The following is a 24692-nucleotide window of genomic DNA, read 5'->3' as shown; positions in this document are numbered from 1 at the left end:
GTTTGAAATACGTTATCATTTGCGCTTTAAACTATTATATATATATAAAACATATGTGCATAGATTATTAAAACTAATTAATTGGAGTTTTCGATAGTGTGTCCAAAACAAAACCATAACCTATTTATTTTTTAATGAATGTATTGATGAAAGAGTAAAAAAAAAAAAAAATGTTAATCATCAATACATTTATGATAGTTTTATTGATAGTTATTTAAACATCATTAAAATTAATTTAATCTAAAGTGCACTATATTTATCTGAAAAATTAGAAAATTATTTCACTGTAATCGATTTGAACTTATAAGTTAAGGGGATCAGTACATTTTCCCGACACCATTTGCCCGACATTACGTTTGTCCGACACTACACTTGCCCGGCAACCTCAAATTATATTATAAATAAATATGTGTAAAAAATTATTAAAAATTTCAATAAAATATTATATTATACCTATTGTGTTATTTACAAATTAATGTTAAATTTTAAAATTATGCAATTAATAATTGTGTCAAAAATTAATAATAACACAAACATTATACTACTCACAATTTAATGTTATGAGCGATTAATATGAATCTATTGAGAATAGCAGTAAAATACGATTAAGAACGTTATTTTTGGTAACACAATTGAGAACTTAATAATATAATATACTATATTATACTACTATACTATACTTAATACTTAGTACCTTTTCACATAGAACGATCGTATCCATGATAAAATATTCGTCTGATTTAGATTTTTTTTTAATTACTGTATATTCGTATTGTATATTAATAAATAATAGTAATAAAATAATGAAATAGTAATAAAATATTTTATATCAGTATTACTTTACAGTAAAAATATGTAAATTATATTGTTGGGCCTCAGGTAAACGTAGTGTCGGGAAAATGTAGTTTCGGGTAAATGGAGTATCGGGCAAATGGAGTCCGGTAATTGAAGTGTCAGGAAAATATATCAGACCCAAATTTAAGGTATTGAAAGATGTATAAAATATTATAACTTACTTATTTATTAAAATTAATTTTTCCTAATCTTATTATTTATATGCGTTTTAACATACATCGTCTTACAATTATAAAAATCAAAGAAATATAAATTATCAAATCAAATATTATTTAATAATAATTTTTAAAAATATTCATAAATAAAATTGTATTAAATATATGGTATTTTTGACAGATCAATGATTAAAAGATTAAATAGAAATGAAAATAAAAATATGAAAACACTTTTTAATGGGTTACATATGCTCACCTAGAGTACGTTTTTCAATCGTATAATAGTTAGTAGTTGTTAGTTGGTTCCACTTAGAGAATAACAAGTATATGGTGCCAATTTGGCACCTTTATAACAGAATAATGTGTGCTATGAAAACATCTGGAAAGCTCATCAATTCATTTGTTAAATCTTTGATCGAGGTTCAGTATACTTCAGTTAATGTGTATTTCGAAATATAATTTATAAAATTATAATTATTACAGGTTATAATCCACTGATATTCAAAAAGAAATTGAATTATATGAGTCAAAAAGAGAAAGACAATAAATGCATAACATATTGATATATTGTGGTATTTTTAGGCACAGTGATGTAAAGAGTATCTATAATCTATAAGGAGAGTGACATTTCATATCCCAATCAGGCAAGGATAATATGACTGATAGCAAGAATGAAATTGGATTTAGGAAAGAAGTGATAATAATTAAACTATAGTAAATAATACCGATAAAATGTTTATTAATATATTTTTCATACTTAAATGTTTGTAAAATTAAATATAATTATTTATGACAATTAATTATTTTATTTATTTATTAAGTAAACAGTCAAATGTTCTTAAAACTTATAATAACAGTCGTTGAATTGTATATTATATTCTAAACAACAACAAATACAGAAATAAATTATGTAAATTAGTCTCTTATTTTTATCAGTCTAAGATACAAATAAATCTCCTGAGTTATAATAATCGAATTATGTATTTGACGTTGGTGTGTTTTATTGAAAATTTAAGTAGTTATTATTTAAAATATATTATCAAAATATGTGACACTTAAAATGATTTAATCTTTATTTTATTCAACAAGAAATAGTTATTACAATAAAGAAAATAATGAAATTATATTTAAAAAAAAAAAAACACCAACGAAACGTAACAATTTTAATCAATAATATATGAGGTAAAATGTTATGAGGTAATTTTATATTGTTACGCAGAAGTTGGCGAAGGAGTTCCTTCAGACGCGCTCTGAGCTATTATGTCGGTTAGATTGTAGTAAGCACCGCCGATTAATGCGAAGATGCCCAGTATAAAGAGGATCGTATTCTTGATGAGTTTCATGATCCGGAAAAAGCGACGGTAGGTTCTAACCTGTGCACGAGTAATGTTTTCGTCTATGGCTATTGTTATTTTGTTGTCATTTTCTGGATCTGGTTCTTCGTATTCTTCGTAATGGTCCTCTGGGTACCAGTTCCAAACCATATCCATAGACGCAGGTAAAAGAACGCCTAGAAAGGAAAACCCTACAGAGCCAACGAGCGAGATTAAGGGACCGATGTCTGGCACGATTGAAGCTATAATAACTAAACACACGAAAAACGATAAGATTTAAATTGAATGCACATAATAATAAAATAATATAGCGTATTGGTTTATTTTTTAATGCTTACTGGTCCCCAATATCAAAAGTATTCGCATCACTGGATAAAACCGTTCCGCCTGTATCGAGTCTATCTTCCCTATTCGGATCACAAGCTTTTTAAAAATGCCTTTCCACACTAGGTCTGCCGTCACATTTAGCTGAAGACCGTACGTCAAAAGTATCCCGACCCCAATAACGGCTTTTACACCTTCTGCGATTCTGTAATTAAAAAAGCAACATAAAATATATTTATAAATCACATGTCTCGCTTTCATATAAACTGATAAACAATCCAGACTGTACTGTAATAATAAAATAAAATACAAATATGATATACTAACGGTTCTCCCACTGGTAGGTTTAGCGAGATACTGCCCTGACTTGTGTCTCCAAAACGTACATATCCGCATAGACCAAAAATACCGTTGAGCAAGACAATGAGAATCATTGTCTTATGTAAGGTAAATGCCGGATACGTTGCTAATTCCAATGGTTGAGCCATTTGGTTTTCAACGTGTAATAACTATTTATTATTTGAATAAAATAAACGTAGCCGCATGCATTTCATGTCATGAAACAAACAATACATTTTTAAATAACAATATTATACATTAGCGGAGTAGAGCATCTACATTTATAAAATAGTATTAAGTAATATCAATAAAATTAAATCCAAACCACAGAAAGTATCAAACACGTTAAAAAAACGGTATATTCATGTTTCCACAGGAAATATATTGATATAAAATTTTAATATATAAGAAAACATTATGAAATAATAATTTTAAAAAAACTGACAACTAGCATGCAAGCAATAAAAATGTTTAATTAAATTAAAGGAATTTATAAAAGGAAGAAGACATGTGAATACACGGTCTTTTATGGTGATCGTATGACTCGACCATTAGGTAAAACATATATGTTATTTCAATAATTACATTAATAATTAAGGTAATACTTGAAATAACGCAACAAACTTAAATTATTTAAGTTGTTTGTCTGTTTCTATACGTACGATTGATCAGCGAATACAACAATATATTTTTTCATACACACACTCACACACACACACACACACAACACCCCAAAAACATGTGTAATATTATATATACACTTATTATACATTTTGTATAGGATATTTATGTTGTATATATTATAATACGTAAGCATATTGTAATTGAATGCGCCTATACAAGATTTTGGTGCTTGTTGTCGATCGATATCTAAAAACTGACGATGCACTCAGGTTAATGGTCATAGACTGACAGTTTTTATAAACATATTTATGTCCATACACTTAATAGGAATAACAACTACAACAGAAATTTATGGACCCCTTCGATGCTTAAAATAAAAGAAAAAAAAGTTAAAACGAACACACAAGATTCAATATGATAATAAGTGAACTAATCCAAAAGGTATCCATAGGTTAATAAATGAATGTATATTTATATATTTCTTATTTTGAAATACAAAACAAGTAATCTGAGACACGTCTCACGCCTCACGTAGATGAACACATCAATGAATGCGCAGCACCGCAGCAGATACATATTATTCCATTGAAAATATAATATAATATAAAATCAGTGTATTGTACGAGGTATATTATATTTTATTTTTGACAAGAAAGCTAACCCACATTTTTACCGACCAAATATATGTATAAATGAATTGCGTACATTGGACGTTTCAAAAATTACGAAAATATATATACCATAATTATACATGTCTTGAAAATATTGAATTAGTTTGATTGATAAAAAAAAAAAAAAATATGACGATGTTTTTATTTCTACAAATAAAATTATGCTCATTATTTTAGAAATCAAAAATTCTGTAAAGATTAGATAAATCTGCCGACTTTAATAATTAAATAATCAAAGTATCAAATAATTGTTTTCTACATTAAAAGTACTCTTGGTAATACTAGAGCTTAATATTTTAACAAAACTATATAATTAGACAAAAAAAATTTTTTTTCTATGAAATGTATCTACAATAAGTACATGGTGGCCGTTTTTTAACATAGCATTATTGCTCTAACTAAACAATATAAGATTAAATAATGAATTTGCATTCGAATCATAAAAAATAAAAAAAATCGAATATAAAAATCATGAATTAATTTTTTATAAAAGAACAATTTTAATATGGTGTCTTTCCAAATGTTGTTGCATACACTGTTCTTTTGTCCACTCAAATATTTATATATATTTATACGTACTATTAACTTAAGTAATAGATAGTTCTAACTTAAATAACTCCTTACTCGACATGCCATTAACATCGATATAAATCGCGAACCGTTAATGTCTTAAAACAATAGCTAATCCCAATAAAAATAATTAATAACTGGCTGTACTTACCATACCAATACCTTCCAATGAGCATAGGGCACTTCCTGAGAATAAAGACCATCGTTCTATTGGCCAAACAATCCATTTGGCTTGTTCTTCGGGTTTGAGTGGATTCGTTACTTCACCGAAGAAAATGAAATAAAATATAGCGGCGGTTCCGGCTAACATGCAACCATTTGCTGTTTGTGAAAATTGTGACAGATGTTTCAAAGATCGCACCATACCCATAGGGATGATGAAAATCGAGACTATTAGTGGATACCAATTGATGGATATGCCGTACAACGGAGCGTACCATGTTGATGGGTCATTAGTGAACCCATCGACTAACTGAAAAAACGACAAGGTGAAATGGTAACGAACGGGTGTTCAGTGCGACCACAGTATAAGGTCACAATATTGCTGTACATAACGCTATGATATACACTATATCGTACCTGTTTGAATGTATTTGAAACAATGCAAACGTAGATGGTGTTCACTCCGTAGTAGGTAGCTACTAATACAATCGTTGTCAGTAATCTGTTGGCGCATAACCGTAATAGCGACCGCAAATGGACGCGTTGGGGGAAAAAATAAAAAAAAAAAAGGTAAATAATAAAGAATAAATAAATATATATTCGAAAAGAGCGGGTAGTACGCCTGCGCAGCCTCAGAAAGGGATAAGGCACGGGGTGGTCAGAGACAGTGGTGTTGGGGAGTCTAGTATGTACGTACTTTATAGTCAAGGCCGATCCTGCAAAATAACCGCGGGCACCACGCAGGAACACGCCGTGCACCGTTTCCGGGTAGTCGATGGGTGGTAGTATTAGCTCGTTGGACCTAAATTTCTTCGGTGGTGGTATATTATCGCCGTCGACTTCACCGTTTCCATCCTGGTTTTTTTCCCTCTGTTCAGCGAAATATGCCGAGGCATATTTTCCAGACCGGAGGGCTTGTGATGTTTTAACCTGCACACACACACACACACACACACACATATACACATGCACACGCACGAGCATATTATAGTTGGTCGACGAGTCGTTAGAAAGCGATGGTGCGTCGACCAACAGAACGCCTATAGTTTTTTTTTTTTTAATCTACCATGTGCAACGCGGGGGGGGGGGGGATTGTTTAAGAATGCGGCCGGTTTCGTTTGAATTTATTGCCATCACTACGGACTGCTTAGTTAATGGTGGTGATGCGTATCGTGGGATTAATGTTATAGGTAGTAGATTCGAATCTCCAAAGAATTTCCGTAAATTATTAATACTGTTAGTAAAGGATATTTTGACTGAGAAACATTCACGGTCAACTGCATATACACACGCATCATACGCGTAGAACGCATTTGTATCGGTGCGGATAACATTATGTAAATTCATTACTCACAATAAATATCATCGTGTCCAGTACGCATAGGCCCAATAATAGAGTTCCTAATGATCCGATCAAAATTCCGGCGTTGTGGAAAGCCTCCGGCATAGCCAAAAACCCACCGCCAATAGTGCTCTTGATCAGGTGCATCATAGCATCTTTATGACTGCATGCAGTTCGTGAGGTGATGAACGAGTCGGAAACACAGAAATAAAACGCATCGGATTAATTGCAAAGATTATATTATAATTATTATTATAATTATTTCTCTCGCATGCTTTTTAAAACATTCACGATGCACTGTATGTTTTATTATCGAATTGAAAATTGATTAACTTTATTCGTAGCGATGCGTGGAATTACTATACATTTTATATATCTCACACATATTTTAATTTCAATTAATATACAATGTACAATTGATACATTGTTCGAATAGTTCTTTATCAAAATAATTTTTTTTTAATCGCAAATTAACAATCAGTTTTACTTTAGCGTATATTTAGAAAATATTTTCAATATAACGCGTTTTATATTTATTGAATGTGTTTCATCTCTAAAATAACATTTTTTTTTACAAATATTTTATCGCCTATCTATAGCCCGAAATTAAATACTATAATATTATAATGATTGTCATATTTTTTATCATATAATATTATAATATTTATTTAATGTATGCTGTTAAAATACAGCAATAACCGAAAGATACCTTGCACGCTTGCAGATTCAAAGCTGAGATGAGCATCATAATAACAAAATAACATTTTCTACAAATATTTTATCGCCTTCCTATAACCTGAAATTAAATACTATTATGTTATAATATTTTATAATATTTATTTAATGTACGCTGTTAAAATACAGCAGTAACCGTAAGATACCTTGCACGCTAACAGATTCAAAGCTGAGATGAGCATCATAATAACAAAATAACATTTTGTACAAATATTTTATCACCTTTTTATAGCCCGAAATTAAATACTATAATATTATAATAATTGTTATATTTTTTATCACATAATATTATAATATTTATTTAATGTCTGCTGTTAAAATACAGCAGTAACCGAAAGATACCTTGCACGCTTGCAGTTTCAAAGCTGAGATGAGCATTATAAAGTTAATCAAAAATAGTTTATACTGTTTTTAATACTATTTTACACATAAATTAAATATCTTATTTATTGTCTTAATAAATTAAATTATATTTAAATAGTTAAATTATACACACTTAATTATAATATGTCTTACTTGTTAATATTATTTTTATTTCCGATTATGGATTTTATTTAGATGTATATTTAATATAAATAAGTTTTTTATAATATTTTATATTAAAGTTAATTTCGACATAGTTATTTTGATGCATGTTTTTGATGTTTGATCGTATATTAAAAATTATAATACATTATAATTCTACTTACGTAAGTAATTCATTATTCACTGGGGCTGTAGCTTCAATAGTTTCAGTAGTCTCCGGTCTTTGAAGGACCGGAGAATCCGGGTCTTTTGTACGAGGTTTTTCCTTCATCTTGTCGTATACAAACGTGTTTTTGTGACGCCGTCGTGGTTGATACTGAATACTGACAGCTGGAAATACTGGCCGCTCTGCTACCTAGGCGCCAGTCGTACAACAAAGGACAATATGAGGGGGTTCCAAGACCAGTACTGCAACATCAGGAAGGTCGAAATAATAATCGTTCGTATTTTGAAATTGCAACATTTATAACGTTATAAAAATACATAACAATTATTTATAAAAAAAATTATGCATTATTATTATTATTATACCCTGTATAATAAAAAATGTGTAAAACAACTAGCGGACAATTTAGATAAATATTTTAAAACTCTTAATTCATACTGGGTTTTTAAATATTATTAACTGCTATTATAACCATAGTCTTTAAACATTGAAAAAGTGAACAGCTAAAATGTTAAAACTATTTGACTAATAATAACGAATGGTAATTTTTATCGGACGTATAGGTAATTAATAAAAAAATATGAAATAAGCATTTAATAATTTATATCTTAAAACAAGTTGATACTTAGTTTCCAAAATATAAAATATTTTAATACAAAATATAATTAAACTTTTATTCGAAATGTTACAATGAAAAATATCTTATGCGGGTTGAAATTAATTTTCCATTAAATTACATTCTATGTATTAAGACTATTGTGAATAATGAGTAATATGGTGATGTTTTGAAAATAAAATTCAGAGAGTCTATCACACAAATTAAAAGCAGAATGATATTTAAACATACGCAGGAAAAAATATTAAAAAATATTACAAGTTTAAATATAGTTGTATAAAAAAATTAAAATTATAAATTTAAAATTTAAAAAAAAAATTTAAATAAAAAAAAAATTAAATAAAAAATTAAATAAAATTAAATAAAAAAATATTAAATAAAATAAAATTTTAAATTATAAATTATAATTAAAAAATAATTATAAGTTTAAATATAGTTATAATTATTTTAAGTAGTTTGAAAAATAATGTTATATTTACCTATAGTATGTGTAGCATGTAGACACAAACGATGAACACCGAATCCACGACTTAAACTAATTCAGTTTCGATTCTTCGGTAAAAATATTCTTAAAAATGACTTGAACAGGCTTTATATACTGTCCTTATCAGGTACATAACGTTCTATATGAAGTTTGATAATTATTTTCCCTCTTTTATTATATTGATTTAAAAAGATAAAAAAATCACGAAAAAAAAATCCATCTCTATAGTACTCGATAAAATAAAATATTTACAATCGTCCCACTTTTATATGTTTGATATTTATAATGACCTGTGTTTGACCTATACTGGATGCTAAGAAAAAAAATTCGATACCTACTGACGTCATTAATTACTATTAATCATCGGTGAAAATTATCAGATTACTAAAACTGATCTATTATAATCGACTTAAAGTTTGTATTGAGCTAAGAAAAATAAAATAAATTGTTTTAATAAGAATGAATTTTACCTAAATTTTATTTCTTTGACATAGAAATTACATTTGAATTAGATAGAAATTGACGAATTTAAAATTTTTCTATTTTTTGTTTTAATTGTAATAATCTGTGACAAAATCATGAAATATTTATAGATTTTAATATTTTGAATTTTTTTTTTTTTTTTTTTTTAATTGCGATTTTCTTGACTTTATATACACCTCATGATGAATTATTGATTGGAAACCGGTCGTACTTTACAAATATAATAACGCTTCAAGCCAAGCATTTATTTATTTAATTATTTATTTCTATACATAAACTATTGGTTTATTTATTTATATATTGATTTACGAATATTAATCATTAACTAAATTATTATTTTATTTTTATTTGTCCAACCCAGTAGTATTATACAAAAATATTAATGTTATATCATTATTTTGATGATATTGTACATTTTTTAAATGATTATTTTTTTAACTTATGAAAAATCAAATAATTTATTTTATTTAGTCCATTTTTAACCAAAAATACATAGCCATATAATATTGCACATCGATTTACTTTAAGTTTTGATGTTTCGTTAATAATATATATTATTCATTATAAAATTAAAAAATATTTTTATGTAATTATTTATCTATTAAAAAAAAATAAAAAATACCAACGTTTAAATATAATGTAGATATATTTTGATTGATTTCTATGAATCACAATTCGTCGAAGTCTTTATAACTTATAATCAATGTAAATAAATATGTAGTGTTCTAAAATTGATCTAATATATTAAATAACCTAATAAATACAGCTAATTCCTAATAATTTATATATCTTATATAAATTTCAATATTATAATTATAGCAAACTTAAATATTACCAATTAATTATACGACTACTAAAACATTGTAAGATTATATTAACATTGTATTCGATATCCATGTCATAAGACATGGAACTAATTATGTGATTCAAACGCATACAGATATTACTGGTGGTATTTAAAGAAATGTAATGTTGTTTTAAAGTTAATTTTCCGTTTTTCACTCATATCGGATAACTTACATGAAAAAAACGATCTACCTATATATGAAATAAAGAAATAAAATTGAAAAATAAAATAAAATAAATAAACAAAAAAAAATGTAATTAAAAAAAGAAAGAAAAAAAGTTTTAAAAAAATATTGGCTGATATTTCTTAGGAATTTTACTATTAAATAATGATCAGTTCTACTTAGGTTTTAGCACAAAATCGTTTTTCAACATTTATTATTGCTTTCCTTTTTAGTATCATATACTTCTGAATAGTTCGAAAAACTAATTATACAATTTCTGTATTACAGGTGATTTCTTATTTTAATGAATATTTACTTTTTTGGTCATTTTTATATATGGCTTTTGTTAAAAATTTTATAAAATCAGACCTGATAATTTTATATAAAATTATTTTATTACGTAATGTATAGTATCTATTACATAAGATTAGATTTGTAATAAAATTACGTTAAATTAATTTTAACAGCATTTTATTTTTTAACTATCAATACTTTATCAAAGTTTTATCTTTGAGATAAAATAATGGGTTACGTTCGTAAATAATAAAAATATAAATAATGATTAGTTTTTATTATTTAAACAGATAAAAAATTGTGTTTGTATTTTATTTTATTTTTGAGGTATCTACATTATTTTAAATGAAACAAATTATTTTACATCGGCGTTATTTCAAAATCCTTTATTAAATGTGAAAATTTATTATAGTTTTCAGATATATATATATATATATAAATTTAATTTAAGGCATTATAGTAAATTGAAGCTAATTCAATACATAAAAAAAAAAATTAGTTTGAAAAAAGGGTATGAAGGGTGTATATTTTAATTATATTTGTTTTTGGTCTATATATCTATTAGTAATTCACACCTATCTCAGTCGGTAATTATTATTTAAATCAACATATTAAACAAAATAAAAAATTTTCTAGTTAACATCCAGTCTAGAACTGTTTCGAAATTTAAAAATGCAATTTTTAAAATATCCTTCATTAACGAACCCATACATAGTTATAAAAAAATTCCTTCAAATTTCAAATGAATCGAAATAGTAGTTTTAGTTGTATGGTAATCAATCGGTGAATTAGTGATATTTTAATTTAATTATACAGAAGATAAAACATCAATAAAAACATTTGATACAAAGGATTCTAAATCAACATTTAATAACTTATATCGTATCAAACAATACCAATTCATTGGTGCGCAATCAACAAAGTGAAACTAAATATTAATCAATTTCGTTATATTATCGATTACACTGAATTGTTTTTTTGAATAATCCACTGCAGTTACTCGGAAAACCAGTATCTACTGTAGACATTTCGGAGGGGAAAAAAATAAAAAAAATTACCACAATAATAGTATCTATTTGATACGCACGTAAATAAATTCAATATCGAATAATACGAATGCGCAACTTGGCATGTAATATGATGAAAACGTATAAGGAGCTCGGATTACAATTATAATAATTTATAGTTACAGAAAAAAACAAAAAAAAATCTAACGATATCCTCAGAAAGCTGGCTTAACGTCCGAGCTGTCTCTCAGTGCCTGATTGACGATATCACGGACATTGTAAAACGCGCCGCCTACCAGTGCGGACAGGGCTAATATCAAAATCACCACGTTCTTGGTGTATCTCACGATCCTGCGGAACGAACGGCGTCGGTCGGCCGGTGTCCTCTTCTCGGCCGTAGTTGCCACCGCCGCCGCCACTGCACACTCGACCGTTGCCGACACCGCGGTCACCGCTCTGCTGCCGTTACTCCGACCGCTCCCCCGCTGATCGTGGTCGCCATCACCATCGTCGTGGTCCTCGTCACCGCCGTTCTCTTTCGGGTAATAGTACCACACGGTCTCCATGGCGACGGGCACGATCAACCCCAGCACGGAGAACCCAACGGAACCGACCAGCGACACGAGCGGCCCGATATCCGGCACGGCCGTGGCCACCATTACTGTAACACGCGTGAAACGGTCAGCCGTTAGTGCACGAGATCGAAAGAAAATATCGCGCGAGATCGTCCGCCCTTACTAGTGCCGAGTATTAGGGCGAACCGCATTGCATAGTAGTACGCCGTCATTTTGGCCGACCACTCTTCGTCGTCCCCATCGTCCGTCGCACCGGGCTCCCCCTCCGGCACGTTGAATATCTTCTTGCGCAGTCCCTGCCACGCCAGGTCGGCTGTGACGGTCAGCTGAAGTCCGTACGTCAGTAATATGCCCAACGCGATCATCGTTTTAATGACCTCCGACAGTCTGTGGGACAAACGATGATACAATGTACGATAGCGAAAAAAAAATTATTTAAAACGCACGAAACTATTTGTCGCCGAACACGTCGAACCGACGGATCAAAGTCGCACGTGCGTGAATCTACCCGGTCCGCCGACCGACGGTTGTTACTCGTGTACGCACCTCGTCTAATTGGTCGGTGTAAAAATTCGAAAAATAAATCAAACCTTCGAATTGAGCCTACCCGTCCCCCGATCTTACCCTTATCGTGACCTGCGAATTTTTCCGCTTATCGTTTCGTGCGTCGGACCGACGACATCGTCGTCCTGTGATACCACGGGTGGTCAGTATCAGTGAACGGAGGGGATTTGCTTTGCAGCGCTCCCCGGATATTTTTGTTCACTGTTATTTTAGTGCAGTTGGTAGTTAACTTGATTTTTCTATTATATTCCACACAATACTAAAACGTGGTGCATCGCGATTTGCGAAACGGCATGAATCCCTCGACACTACTTTTGTCGACACAACACTTTTGTGCCCACCGGAGCAAACCGACAAGCGATACACATTTTCAGTTGTAATCATGACAAGTCCGGCAATACTATCGTCGAGCGATCAACAAGCTATCTCGTCGATACGACATCGATAATTATTGGTATTGCTTTGTAATCGCGCCAGTGTTGTACAATGTTTCAGTTGTTTTGTACAATGAATATACGTGGTAGGCGATACGGTATTGAAATGCTTATCGCATCGTTTATCGTATCGTCTATCTTATTGCACTGGTGAAAACCACGCCTAACGCGACTTCCGCATTCATTATTTTACTTATAATGAACGTTGTATCGTATCGTAAACGTGCATGAGAATTTTTTACAGAGTGTGTACAATGTGTGATAATTTTAGTGGGAACCCTTTGTCCCGCTATAGCACAACTCAGTTTACTGAGTTTACTGATAAACTATTATTATGTAATTATTATTTTTAAGTCATTGTTACATTGATGACGAAAAGAAAAATGATAGATGTAAATTCAATATTATTATTAAATTTTTTTTATTTGCGGCCAATATATTTGTTTGAAACTGAAAAACAATAATTCATTTGTATGCAACAGATTTCGTATCATTAATTTGTGTATTAAACTATTATAGTGTTATATACGTAAACTCCAGTTAATAACCCTAACGATATTTGTAAGTATATAAAACAAACAATCAAAGAATTTAAGTACATTTGTCTGTAGGATATGCAGATACACACCGTACGCAAACCTATGTTATGTGTGGTATGTATGTATTATACTTTTTAAAGATATTTTTATTTTATATTTTATACCAACCGATAATTCGAGAACACATGATAACGTACGCATAATGTCATTTTAATGACAACTATAATAGTTTTTGCGATATTTGTGTTCGATGTTCACATGACCCACGAAGAATAAAACATTCACTCCAATTTATCTATATTTAAATTAAAAAATAATATTCGCTGCCTTCTTCGTACCATATTATCCTACCGCAGAACTAAGAGCTAGGTAACAATAACAAATTATCTAAAATACAATAATGTACTAACCGATTGTTCCGCGGCAAGTTGAGCGATATACTGCCTTCGCACAGGTCTCCGTACTTTAAATAACCGCAGAGACCCAGTACGCTGTTTAAAATCATGATGACGACCATTGACTGGTGCAAGGTGAAAGGAGGTCCAGCGAGTTCTAAAGGTCGACTCATAGCGTTTTCAATGTGCAAAAGCTTGTTTTGGTATAAGTTGAATAATAAAAAATACACGATACATGCAACAAAATAACATTTTTTTTCATTAATTTAGTATACACCATTATTCTATCTTTACAAAATATAACAAACTAGGTTCTAATTTAAAATACTTTTAAGGAAAATATGCTTTACCATTTTGCATTGTTCTAAAATCAAACATATTCGTGAATTACATGCTTATTGTATAATAACAAAAAAGTTCATTTGCAATCAAACAATACACACACACACACACACACACAAACAGTTTCAAAGTCATATAATGGTAAACTGCCGTTTTTATGTAATCCGGTCGCCCTTAAAATCTCCTTTATTTATAAACTTAATCAATGAGTAATGATGTAGATTTAAGGAAGCTAATCAAAACGTTTACAGCCGTTAGGGTAATATGTATCACTCAGTTGTTCATATAATTTAGCTGTGAGTCCTTCTAGACTCTATACTTATAAAATATGCAATTTCGAGTTGTTAAGTAAGTGTTTAAATTAGTTTAGATGATACAACAGTCTGAAAATTAGGGATTTATGTCTAAATATAATTTTTTGATGGACTATAAATCCACTTAAAACAATTTTTCAAAAATAAAAAATTATATTTTGAACTTCAATAATATGTATAACCATTTATTATAATTTTCAAATTTTTAAAAAAATATTCAACTTTGCATTTATTTGAGATCAGGTGTTACGCATGGTGTTTTTACATAGCCCTACTATGTATTCAAATGTACTTACCTTTTTTTTTTTTTCTATACTCTTATATAATAAAATTAAAAACGTGGGACAAAATCGTACTTTTAGAAATATCACTATATTAAATATTTTATTTGAACAAAAGCATAATAATATGGTTTTATTGTATCCATCGGTTTTTGGATTTGATGATATATTGCAAATAAATATTAAAACGTTTCAATCGCATTTTACAAAATAGTTTGAAAAAATCATAAATAGGAATGGAAATGATGTCTTAAGTAAACCAAAACATTTTAAATTATCCAATAACTTTTAATAGAATAAAATATTTATATAATTGGTAAGTACGCTACGTACATATTTACATGCATATACATAAAAGTGACAAATTGAATTAAAAAAAACAAAATATTATCATCATGGGCATCGTGTTAGAGAGAAAATACATTCTATGTTACCGTTCTATCTTTGTCTAGTCAAGTCATGCGATGGGTTACCAAACGGTGTTTGAGGTTCGAGATAGTGCAGCGGCCGACGGCGGCCAAACGGTAATATGTGGCCACCCAAATTTCCCCCTCTTGTTACTGTTTCGTACTGCCGCATACCGATATCGTATACACGGAAAATGAAATATTTTTTATAACTGTTTCACAAATTAAATTTTTGAATTTATCTTATTAAATGGCACATCTGTACACAAAGTATTCGCGTTAAATATATATATATATATATATTTAACTGTCATAGAAATCGTCTCTCCTTTTTATAATAGAATATGTATTGAGCGTTAAGTGAAAAATATAACAATCGAAAATTTTCATTGCCCAAGCGGAAAAATCTGAACGCCGTATAAAATGTTTTCACATGAAAAATAAAATAAAAATATATTAAATTGTATATAGACAAGTAAAATTTCCGTATATTTATCACGAATTCAATATTTATCGAATAAATCTCAGTAGAATAATATTGCATTACTATCTACATATACACATGACGTGTTAATCAAATGACTTATGTTAATATTTGTATTTAAATCATATTAATTGCGAGCCTAGTAGATTTAAAATAAAATGTTTGAAATCTTTAAAATGGAATCATACATAAGTGGATTCTGTTGAAACCGCTGTATTTTCCGAGACCATCCATTTCCTATAACCGTTTTGAAATAGGATACCGAAAAAATATATTGTACGTAGGCACGAAGTAATAAAAATATCAATAAAAAAAAAAGGGAGATATATCAAATTGTCTCGGAAATCCTGCTATTACCGAGACCATGGGGTGAAAATGTATATAGTAGGTTCATTAATAATTACACACATTGTACTAAACGTGTTGCTGCAGGTAGTGAAACGAATCAAAAAAAATATGAAAACCACTTGTACGATTTATTATGGAACATTAATTTATTTTTAAGAGATTTCTGATTATTATCATATGTTGTATTATATAGTGTCTTTTACTATAAAGTTATGAAAAAAAATATATAACAAGTACACAATGAGTTCTTCGTGTACGGGTATTTCTGTATAGTGAATACATTAATATTCCTTTTGACAATGCCTGTATACAGAAGTATTACTAAATAATAAGGTACCAGGTATTATATTCTGAAAGTATTTAATTTATTATAACACAATAGTGTTTATTCGAGTAAAAAAAAATGTAAATACATTTTATCATATCAATGTTGATTTTACACATTATTAACTTTGTACGTATGGATTATTTATAATAAATCATATAAAAAAAATACTTTGTACAAGGAAATTAAAAATATATATATATGTATGTAGATAAAATTAAAATAATAATACTAACGCATAATATAAGAACAATGGATATCACATGTATTAAACCAAATTGTTTTAGCCTAAATAGTATCACACTATTGTATTCTATTATAGTATTATACTATTGTGTTATAATAACACACATATTAAAAATAATTTCAAAATAATTTCCTAAAATATATTTAAGGAAAAATCCAAATACTTTAGTATATCTTGTAGCTAAAACAAATATTTAAATTTTTATATAATCTGGCACTTAATTTATAGGGATTTATTGATTTCATTTGTATAAAGATTTTTTAAAAATATTCTAGTAAATAATGAAATAATTTCAATAGAAGGGCTATAGGAAAAAACGATAATAGTCAAACATTATCAACAAATAGTTGTATTACCATAGTTTATTTATTTATTTTTTTTTTTTTTAATTGAATTCAAGATTTATCTCTAAGTTTTGTAGTTCTGAAACTTTAAAACTGCAATACTTAACAGTTGAGGATTATGGATTATTATCATTTTTTCTTTGTAGCTCTTCAATTGTTGTTGACTTTATCGATATGACAAGATTTTCCCGCCAAAATACTATGAAATAAAAACAATTTGAACTTAAACTTAAATACAGATAACGCATAGACTACCTTTCAGAAACTTTTTGTATTCGTATATAATATACTTAGTGCTAATCAAAATAAGAATTAGGTTTTTTTAACAAATTTCGGAGTATATTGAACATATTATCTATCAATATCTAATTTTAAATATCAAGCCGCAAATTAAAAATTCGTTTTGAATTAAAATTACACAAGTATTTATTTTCATTTAGGCAGATAGCCATGCGTTAAGGACATAGCAAATGATTGATTATTTCAATCAAAACATACCTATCTTCAGTCAATCATACCGACGAACAGAATAATGCAATTAGATTTATGAAAACTGTTTTGTATAATGTGCACTTGAGATCAATCAGTGTAATTTTTCAAATTTTGGTCCGTAAGTCGTACTAAATTAATTTGAATATTTTGAAATTTAAGAAATTATAATTGTTGATTGTTCAACATTGAAATTAAAACTTGAAATGTGGTCTGATCAATCTCACGTAGACGAAATAACAAATTCAAATAATTGTCTAGAATTCTTAACGTAACGGGTCCTGTTGTGGAAAATGCACGTTACTAACGGACACTTGTCTTGCTTACCATTCCGACGCCCTCCAAAGAGCATAGCGCACTTCCCGCGAACAGCGACCACCGAGTCGGCGGCCACACTACCAACTTGGCCTGGTCCTCGGGGGCCAAAGGGATCTGCTGGTCGTCCCCGATGAAAATGAAATAGAATACGGCTCCGATTCCGGCCAACATGAATGCGTTGGCGGCTATCGAGAACGGCACTAGGTACTTCATCAGCCGTACCATTCCCACCGGGATGATCAGTAGCCCGGCTAGGGTCGGATACCAGCGGATCGACAGTCCGTGCAGCAATCCGTACCACGCGTCTTCCGCCGCCCCGGACGTGTACTGGTCGATTAGCTGGAACACAACATCGACGCCGTAGTAGAGAACTGGCCGAGCAGCGCGGGCCACGCGCATCGCAACAACGACGGTTAACTTATACGGTGTCGCCGGGTCCAACTATCGTTTACCTGCTTTAACGTGCCGGCCACGATGCACACGTAGATGATGTTGACTCCGTAATAAGTTGTCACCAATGAAGCGCTGGTAAAGTTTCTGCTCGGTTCACGGGTGTCGGATTAACGAAGCGTCGTCCGGACGAAAATGGAAAAAAAGTAAGTTCCACAATTAATACGGAGGGACTAGCATGTTGTAACGCGAGGAGTTATGCGGTCAAGGGGCGAAGTGAGAGGCGAGACAAGATTTCGAAAGGTAAGGTTGGGTAGGAACGACATGTGATTGTCGTACGGTTAGACACGTGCACATATGACACATTACACAGTACGTACCTGGCGAACGAGGACCACGAGGCGAAGCGGCCGCGTGCACCGTACTTGAATACGGCGGCCACCGTATCAGGATAGTCCATGGGATCCAGGACCAAATCTTTGGAGTTCCTGTACTTTTGCGCAAATTTTTCGAAATTATTGTCGTCGTCGTTATCCGCTTCACCGTTGGCGCCGGTACTGTCCCTGCCGTTTCGATCGGCAATGATCATGGCAGCGTATTTACCGGATCGCAAAGTCTGCGAGCACCGAACCTCAAAACACACACACACGCACACGCACACGTATATAAATATGTATATTATATATATTATTGTACCTATACGACGTATGCCTGTAACTTCGATCGACTTTAGTAGATATAAGAGTTACAGCAGAAATTTTATTCGGTAGATATAACATTAGACGAGTACCGTTTCGAAAAATTCAATACATTAGTCATTTATTGATCATCAAATTAATTAAGCAAAATAAGCTACTGTTAACTCTTCTATAGTATTATTTAAATGTTAATATAAATGTTTATTATTTATTGCTGTTTATTAAATCATTGTTTGCTGTAACAAACTATTTGAAAATTGTTCGATGTATCAATGTATTATTTTGTGTCTTAAATTAAAAATAGTTTAAACTCAATATAATACTTTTTTTTTAAGTACTGATATTGATAGACATATATAAATATATGCACTCTGTTCTACTTATTTTTTAAGATTTTGTTATTGAAAAATCGGAAATATTGATATATGTCTCAGTAGCGTTCAGTAAATAAACCTAAATAAAGCTTGTTGAGACAGCGGTCAAGATTTTCTTTCTATGTTCCTCTGATAGAACATTTAACTAAAGTGGTGCCTAGTGTAAATTACTTAAAATATGCTCTAAATGAAACAGAGTTAACAGAGTTTATTTATAACCTACGGGGAAAATGATTGAATTATATTTGTATTCTTTACTTACCGAATTATTGAATTAACTTTAGCCTTATTATTTTTCGTAATCTTTTAAATATGATCAAATATCGAAATCGGCAAACAAATAAATTCATATTGTTCATATTCATTAGAAGTTTTTGTATGCATTTTTTAAAACGGCGCACGATGGAGAAAAATGTGCTCATGTTCAATTCGAAATGGCCTCACCCCACCGGACGAAACAGCCCGTATTTCCTTTTCAAAGCTCGTGGTTTGAGCGATGGGGATTTAATTTGCAAATGTTCATATTATTCTGTCGACAGTTTGAATTTACTTACTATGAACGACATCATGTTCAACACTGATAGACCTATGACTACCGTGCCCACGATACCGGTCACTACTCCTGCGTTGTGAAAAGCCTCGGGCATGGCCAAAAATCCACCACCTACAGTAGCTTTGACCATATGTATGAGCGCCTCATTGTTTCTGGTGTGCGTGATACGTGTAACAAGGACGGGTACCGAAAAGGAAAAAAGAATATAATGCAAAACATAATAGATCAAACGTCGTTTCGATCTGAACGACGATTTTCGATCCAGGTTCACCGTTACCAACGTATTTTTCTGTTGACAGTTTATCCTGCCGGGTACTCACGATATTTTGTGTTTATCGGTGGCCGGGATGCCGGCGGCCGCGGCCGACATCACGGACGAGGAGGTGGACATGAGACGGGAACGACGGCGCCGGCGCCGTTTCATCTCCGAAGCCGTGGGCGATCCGATGGCCATCGGCATCACCGTGGACGTGGCCCTCATCCGGTTGGTCTCGGACTTAGGGCTAGTAATGTTTGGCGTCTGCATTTCCACCATGGTGGCTGTGGTGCCGTACTGCGTTTGTCCGGTGGTCAAGCGTGGCCAGCTGTCGCGCGATCGTCACTCGTCGCGGTGAAGCGGTAACACGGTTCGACCGCGGCCTAACCCGACAGCGGCGGCGGCGGCAACGGCGATGCTGCAACGGTGTGTCCGCGCCCTTACGTATACCACGGTTTTTTTTTTCTATTCATATGCTATACACCGTATGGGCGCGAACGCACGGGCGGTTTCGAGGGCGACCGGATGCCCCCAAAAAAACGGTAGTGCCGGTGGTCGTTTCGCGTACGGATCACTCAGCGGGATGGCGGCGCGCGACGGGAGACGAGCGAGAGGTGAGCCACTGAGCGTTAGTGAACCGGAGTCGAGTCGTCGGACGAGAGTGCGAGTGTACGCGACACACTGACGACTGTAGGTCGAGTGCCCCGGCAATCGGTGTGGTAATCGATCACACGGTCGCAACACTGATCCATCGCGTTAATCGCCGAAAATCCCGGCCGGCGGCGGCGGCGGCGGCGGGAAGTAATCGTCCCGGGAGAGGTCTGTGCGACGACGGCACGGTCCGCGTACATGGAGTGGTTGGCGCATCGGTAATCGCCTCCGAGTACCGGGTTCGGCGCGGGCGAGGCGGGTCGGTGGGCGACCGAGGTGCCGATTGCGCGCGGAGGATTAGACGAAACGCACGCATTCGCGAACCGATCGTATCCCAGGGATTTGCCGGATTTGTTTGTTTATCATCGCGTTATCTCGCGGATTAACGCGCGCGGGACGATAACACGACGGTAGGGGGAGGGGCAATAAATCGAAACAACAAGCCGATGCCGGTGTTAATCCCGGACCCGAGCGACTTGCACCGGTCGGCTACGAGTTGCCCCTGGTTGCGATCCGTCGTCGGCCGTTTACCGGAAACCCGTCCGTAATGCGCCGGCACTCCGATCTCCGCGGTTACCGGGGCCATCGTCGGGGATCGCGTCAACCCGACCGCCCGTTATCGTCGCACGTTTTCACGACGTTCTCGAGTGGCCCGGGCACTTCACTCCCGCACCGTTTTTCGCCCGAACAGTTGTTGCCGTCGGCCGGGCGACGTGTTCTCGAGTGTTTGTTTTTCACGAGTGTGTACGCTGTCCCCGCGACGTCCGTGCGTCGTGTAACGTAATTTTGACGGTAACCGCTGCAACGATACCGCACCGCACAGTACATCGGTGTTGGACCCTTGTCGCCGCGGTGTTATTTTATTATTATTATTAATATTTTTATTTATTTTTTTTTTTTTCAGTCGAGTGCATTCGCCGTTGAGTGCTTGTTATTCGATTAAATATTCGGTTGATATTCGCGTTGGTTGTGCGATTACGTACGAAAAAAAAAAACGCGTATAATTTTTAATTATTATTTTGTTTCTTAGTAAAAACTTATCCGATAAATTACGACTTATGCGCGTGTCGTCGGGAAATCGTCGTTATCTTGCTTGTGCTCATTAACAAACGATACGTTTAAGAATCGTGTTCTTTTTTTTTTTTCTTCTCCGTTCGCATCCAAAAGCATATCAATGTGAAGGAATACAAGGCTTATCATAGAAAACTCTAACAGTCGTCGTTCAATATGTTATTGCCAACTATAACTTATTGGAAATACGAGTTACACTGCATCGTGATAGTTTTGTAATTTTTTTTATTTTTTTTCGTACACTTACGATTTTTCGTGTGATTTTGTGTATTTTACATACAATTACTATGATTGAGAGTACAATCTAACTAACCATTTAAAATCGTTTTACATTCAGTTTTTTCATGCGTCTTACAGAATTCCAAAATAATTACCTTCCATGTTTATCCATTAGCTAACGTATAATATTATATTATAGAAATTGCATTTTTTTTCATTTTTTTTTTATTGAATTTAGCGTACACATTTTATTATGACATAAATTTTAAGTTTTATAAGGAATTACAAATAAATATTGAAACATTCTTAAATTCTATAATTCAATATTTGATATTTTTATATTTTCGTCTACATTTTCGAAATAGAGCACGTAAAAATTGCTACTTCTGAAATTCTATTATAGGAATCACATTTTTTTGTGACTTCATTATTATTTTATGTATTAGAATATTATTTTAACAATATAGCAATGCTTCATAATCAAGATGGTTCCGATTTCTAATAATATATAACTACCCTAGGTTCACGGGTTCACCACGGGCACAATGTACAAAAAAATTAATTCTAGCGCTGTATCACATTGTAAGTTTTGTGCTTATTAGGCGTGGTAACTGCTACCGCAGTCCTTTATCTCGACCTCGGGGGGACGACTTCGGCGTCGACCCTGGAAATTCAACAGTAAAGTGTATGCAACACGACATCCGCATAATTTATCATAATTTTCTTCACGTTTCGTTATTTCTTGAAATACATGTATGATAAATGATTTTTACTATAACTTATTACGGTATTATAATACCTGTGTAACATATTACTTCATTAATGGATGGGTTGATCGTCGATGACGATCAATATAGTGACGTCTGCTGAACGGTCATGGTCGCTTTGAATTAAAATTTAAAATTTATTTAATAGATTATTACGTAAGTACTTATGTTTTAATAATATACTGACATTTATTAGTGATTTGCCCGTTTTACACCGCCCTCGTTATTTATAATTATTATGAAGTCATAGCATCGTTTTATATTGTGACTACTTTTTTTTTGCGTATTCTGAATCGATAACAAAGCTATTTTTTCTGTTTCTGTAAAGGTTTTTTTTTTTTTCCAAACAGTAACCTCTTGTAACAGCAAAATGTTTCTTAAAATCAGTACGAGCAAACAAACATACAGTTCAATAAAATGTATAACAATTATAATAATAATAATTTATCTCTTGATAAATTATCATTAAATTGAAAATTATGAACGATAACGATTCCGTTCATTATATTATAACGATTTTACGATTACCGAGTATAATGTAAAGTAATAAACATTGATACTACATGTATATTTGGTTATCCTGCATAATAATATTGTTCAATTAGAAATAGAAAATGTAAAGAAGTAATATTGATGTTATTTGTTGAAATAGTAATATTAAGTTGAATTTTTTCGATTTTTTTTAAAATATTTTTTATATTATATTATTATATTATAATATCTATTACTTAGCGTTATGTTCTTTATCAACTGCCATCTTATTATATTTACGTGAAATATATAACAACTTAAAAATTATTTTCTCCTTAATCAACAATGTAACATTGCTAACTATTAATTAACAATGTAAAAAAATATCCGTATACAATATGAATAAAAATGATTAAATAAAACATGAGTAATTAATAACATTAATTTACAGAACTACATTGAAATAACAAGAATTATAATTGTTAGGGAAAAAAAACTTTGTGTAAATAAATCTACATCATTTAGATTATTAGACATCGAATTATTGATAAGAGAATCAGTTAACTTTTATTTTTTTTCATATGCACATGTTGATTATATTTAGCCGCACAATTTAGTAAGTACTTGTAACATATATGTACAACAATGAAACCCGGCATAACACTGAGATCGAGTGTTTGTTCACTTCTCGAATAAAAACATAAGTTATTAAATACTGACTGATAAAATGTAAAGGAAACAAAAAAACATCATTCGAATCTTGTGTAGGTCACTCGGAAGGATTTATGATTTCATAAATGGATTTCATTTCTTGTGTACATTAGAAAACAGAGATGGATTATCGAATATGAAAAATGATTTGACGCGAAGGTCGTCAAGTTGCATACGTATACTGAATATTATCTTATAATAATTGTTATTTAAATTCTTCACATTTACGTATTAAGGAATTTTTGTATTAATATTTATATGTAATTTAATGAACTTCAATTTCTTGTTAAATATAATTCTACAGCTTGATTAAATTAGAATGTTCTAATAACTTAATAACTTGCCTTCGTATGTCCATTTTCTATATTTGAATTAATATTTAAAGGAATAAATTATTATAAGTAGTCACACATTGGCTTAAGTTTAAAG

At 31.8% G+C, this 24692-nt stretch overlaps 2 protein-coding genes across 2 annotated transcripts; both read right to left on the bottom strand.

Annotated features, from left to right (window-relative positions):
• Positions 1–2154: 2154 nt before the first annotated feature.
• Positions 2155–9119, bottom strand: LOC112690157 (proton-coupled amino acid transporter 3-like). Its single transcript, XM_025564100.1, has 9 exons — positions 8898–9119; positions 7801–8044; positions 6389–6539; positions 5732–5964; positions 5452–5536; positions 5024–5344; positions 2996–3177; positions 2683–2873; positions 2155–2595 (listed from the first exon to the last, which is right to left on the bottom strand). Exons 2-9 carry the CDS (start codon positions 7905–7907, stop codon positions 2222–2224), a joined length of 1644 nt encoding a protein of 547 aa, XP_025419885.1. The 5' UTR covers positions 7908–8044; positions 8898–9119; the 3' UTR covers positions 2155–2221.
• A 2418-nt stretch (positions 9120–11537) lies between these two features.
• On the bottom strand, positions 11538–21331 carry LOC112690158 (proton-coupled amino acid transporter-like protein CG1139). The gene is made up of 8 exons (XM_025564101.1): positions 20438–21331; positions 20119–20269; positions 18873–19123; positions 18555–18639; positions 18112–18441; positions 14219–14397; positions 12435–12658; positions 11538–12357 (listed from the first exon to the last, which is right to left on the bottom strand). Exons 1-8 carry the CDS (start codon positions 20650–20652, stop codon positions 11912–11914), a joined length of 1881 nt encoding a protein of 626 aa, XP_025419886.1. The 5' UTR covers positions 20653–21331; the 3' UTR covers positions 11538–11911.
• Positions 21332–24692: the final 3361 nt, after the last annotated feature.

The sequence above is a fragment of the Sipha flava genome, unplaced genomic scaffold, assembly GCF_003268045.1.
Source record: "Sipha flava isolate LNK unplaced genomic scaffold, YSA_version1 49159_pilon_pilon, whole genome shotgun sequence".
Classification (NCBI taxonomy): Eukaryota; Metazoa; Arthropoda; class Insecta; order Hemiptera; family Aphididae; genus Sipha; species Sipha flava.
This window is presented reverse-complemented; position numbering and strand designations above follow the sequence as displayed.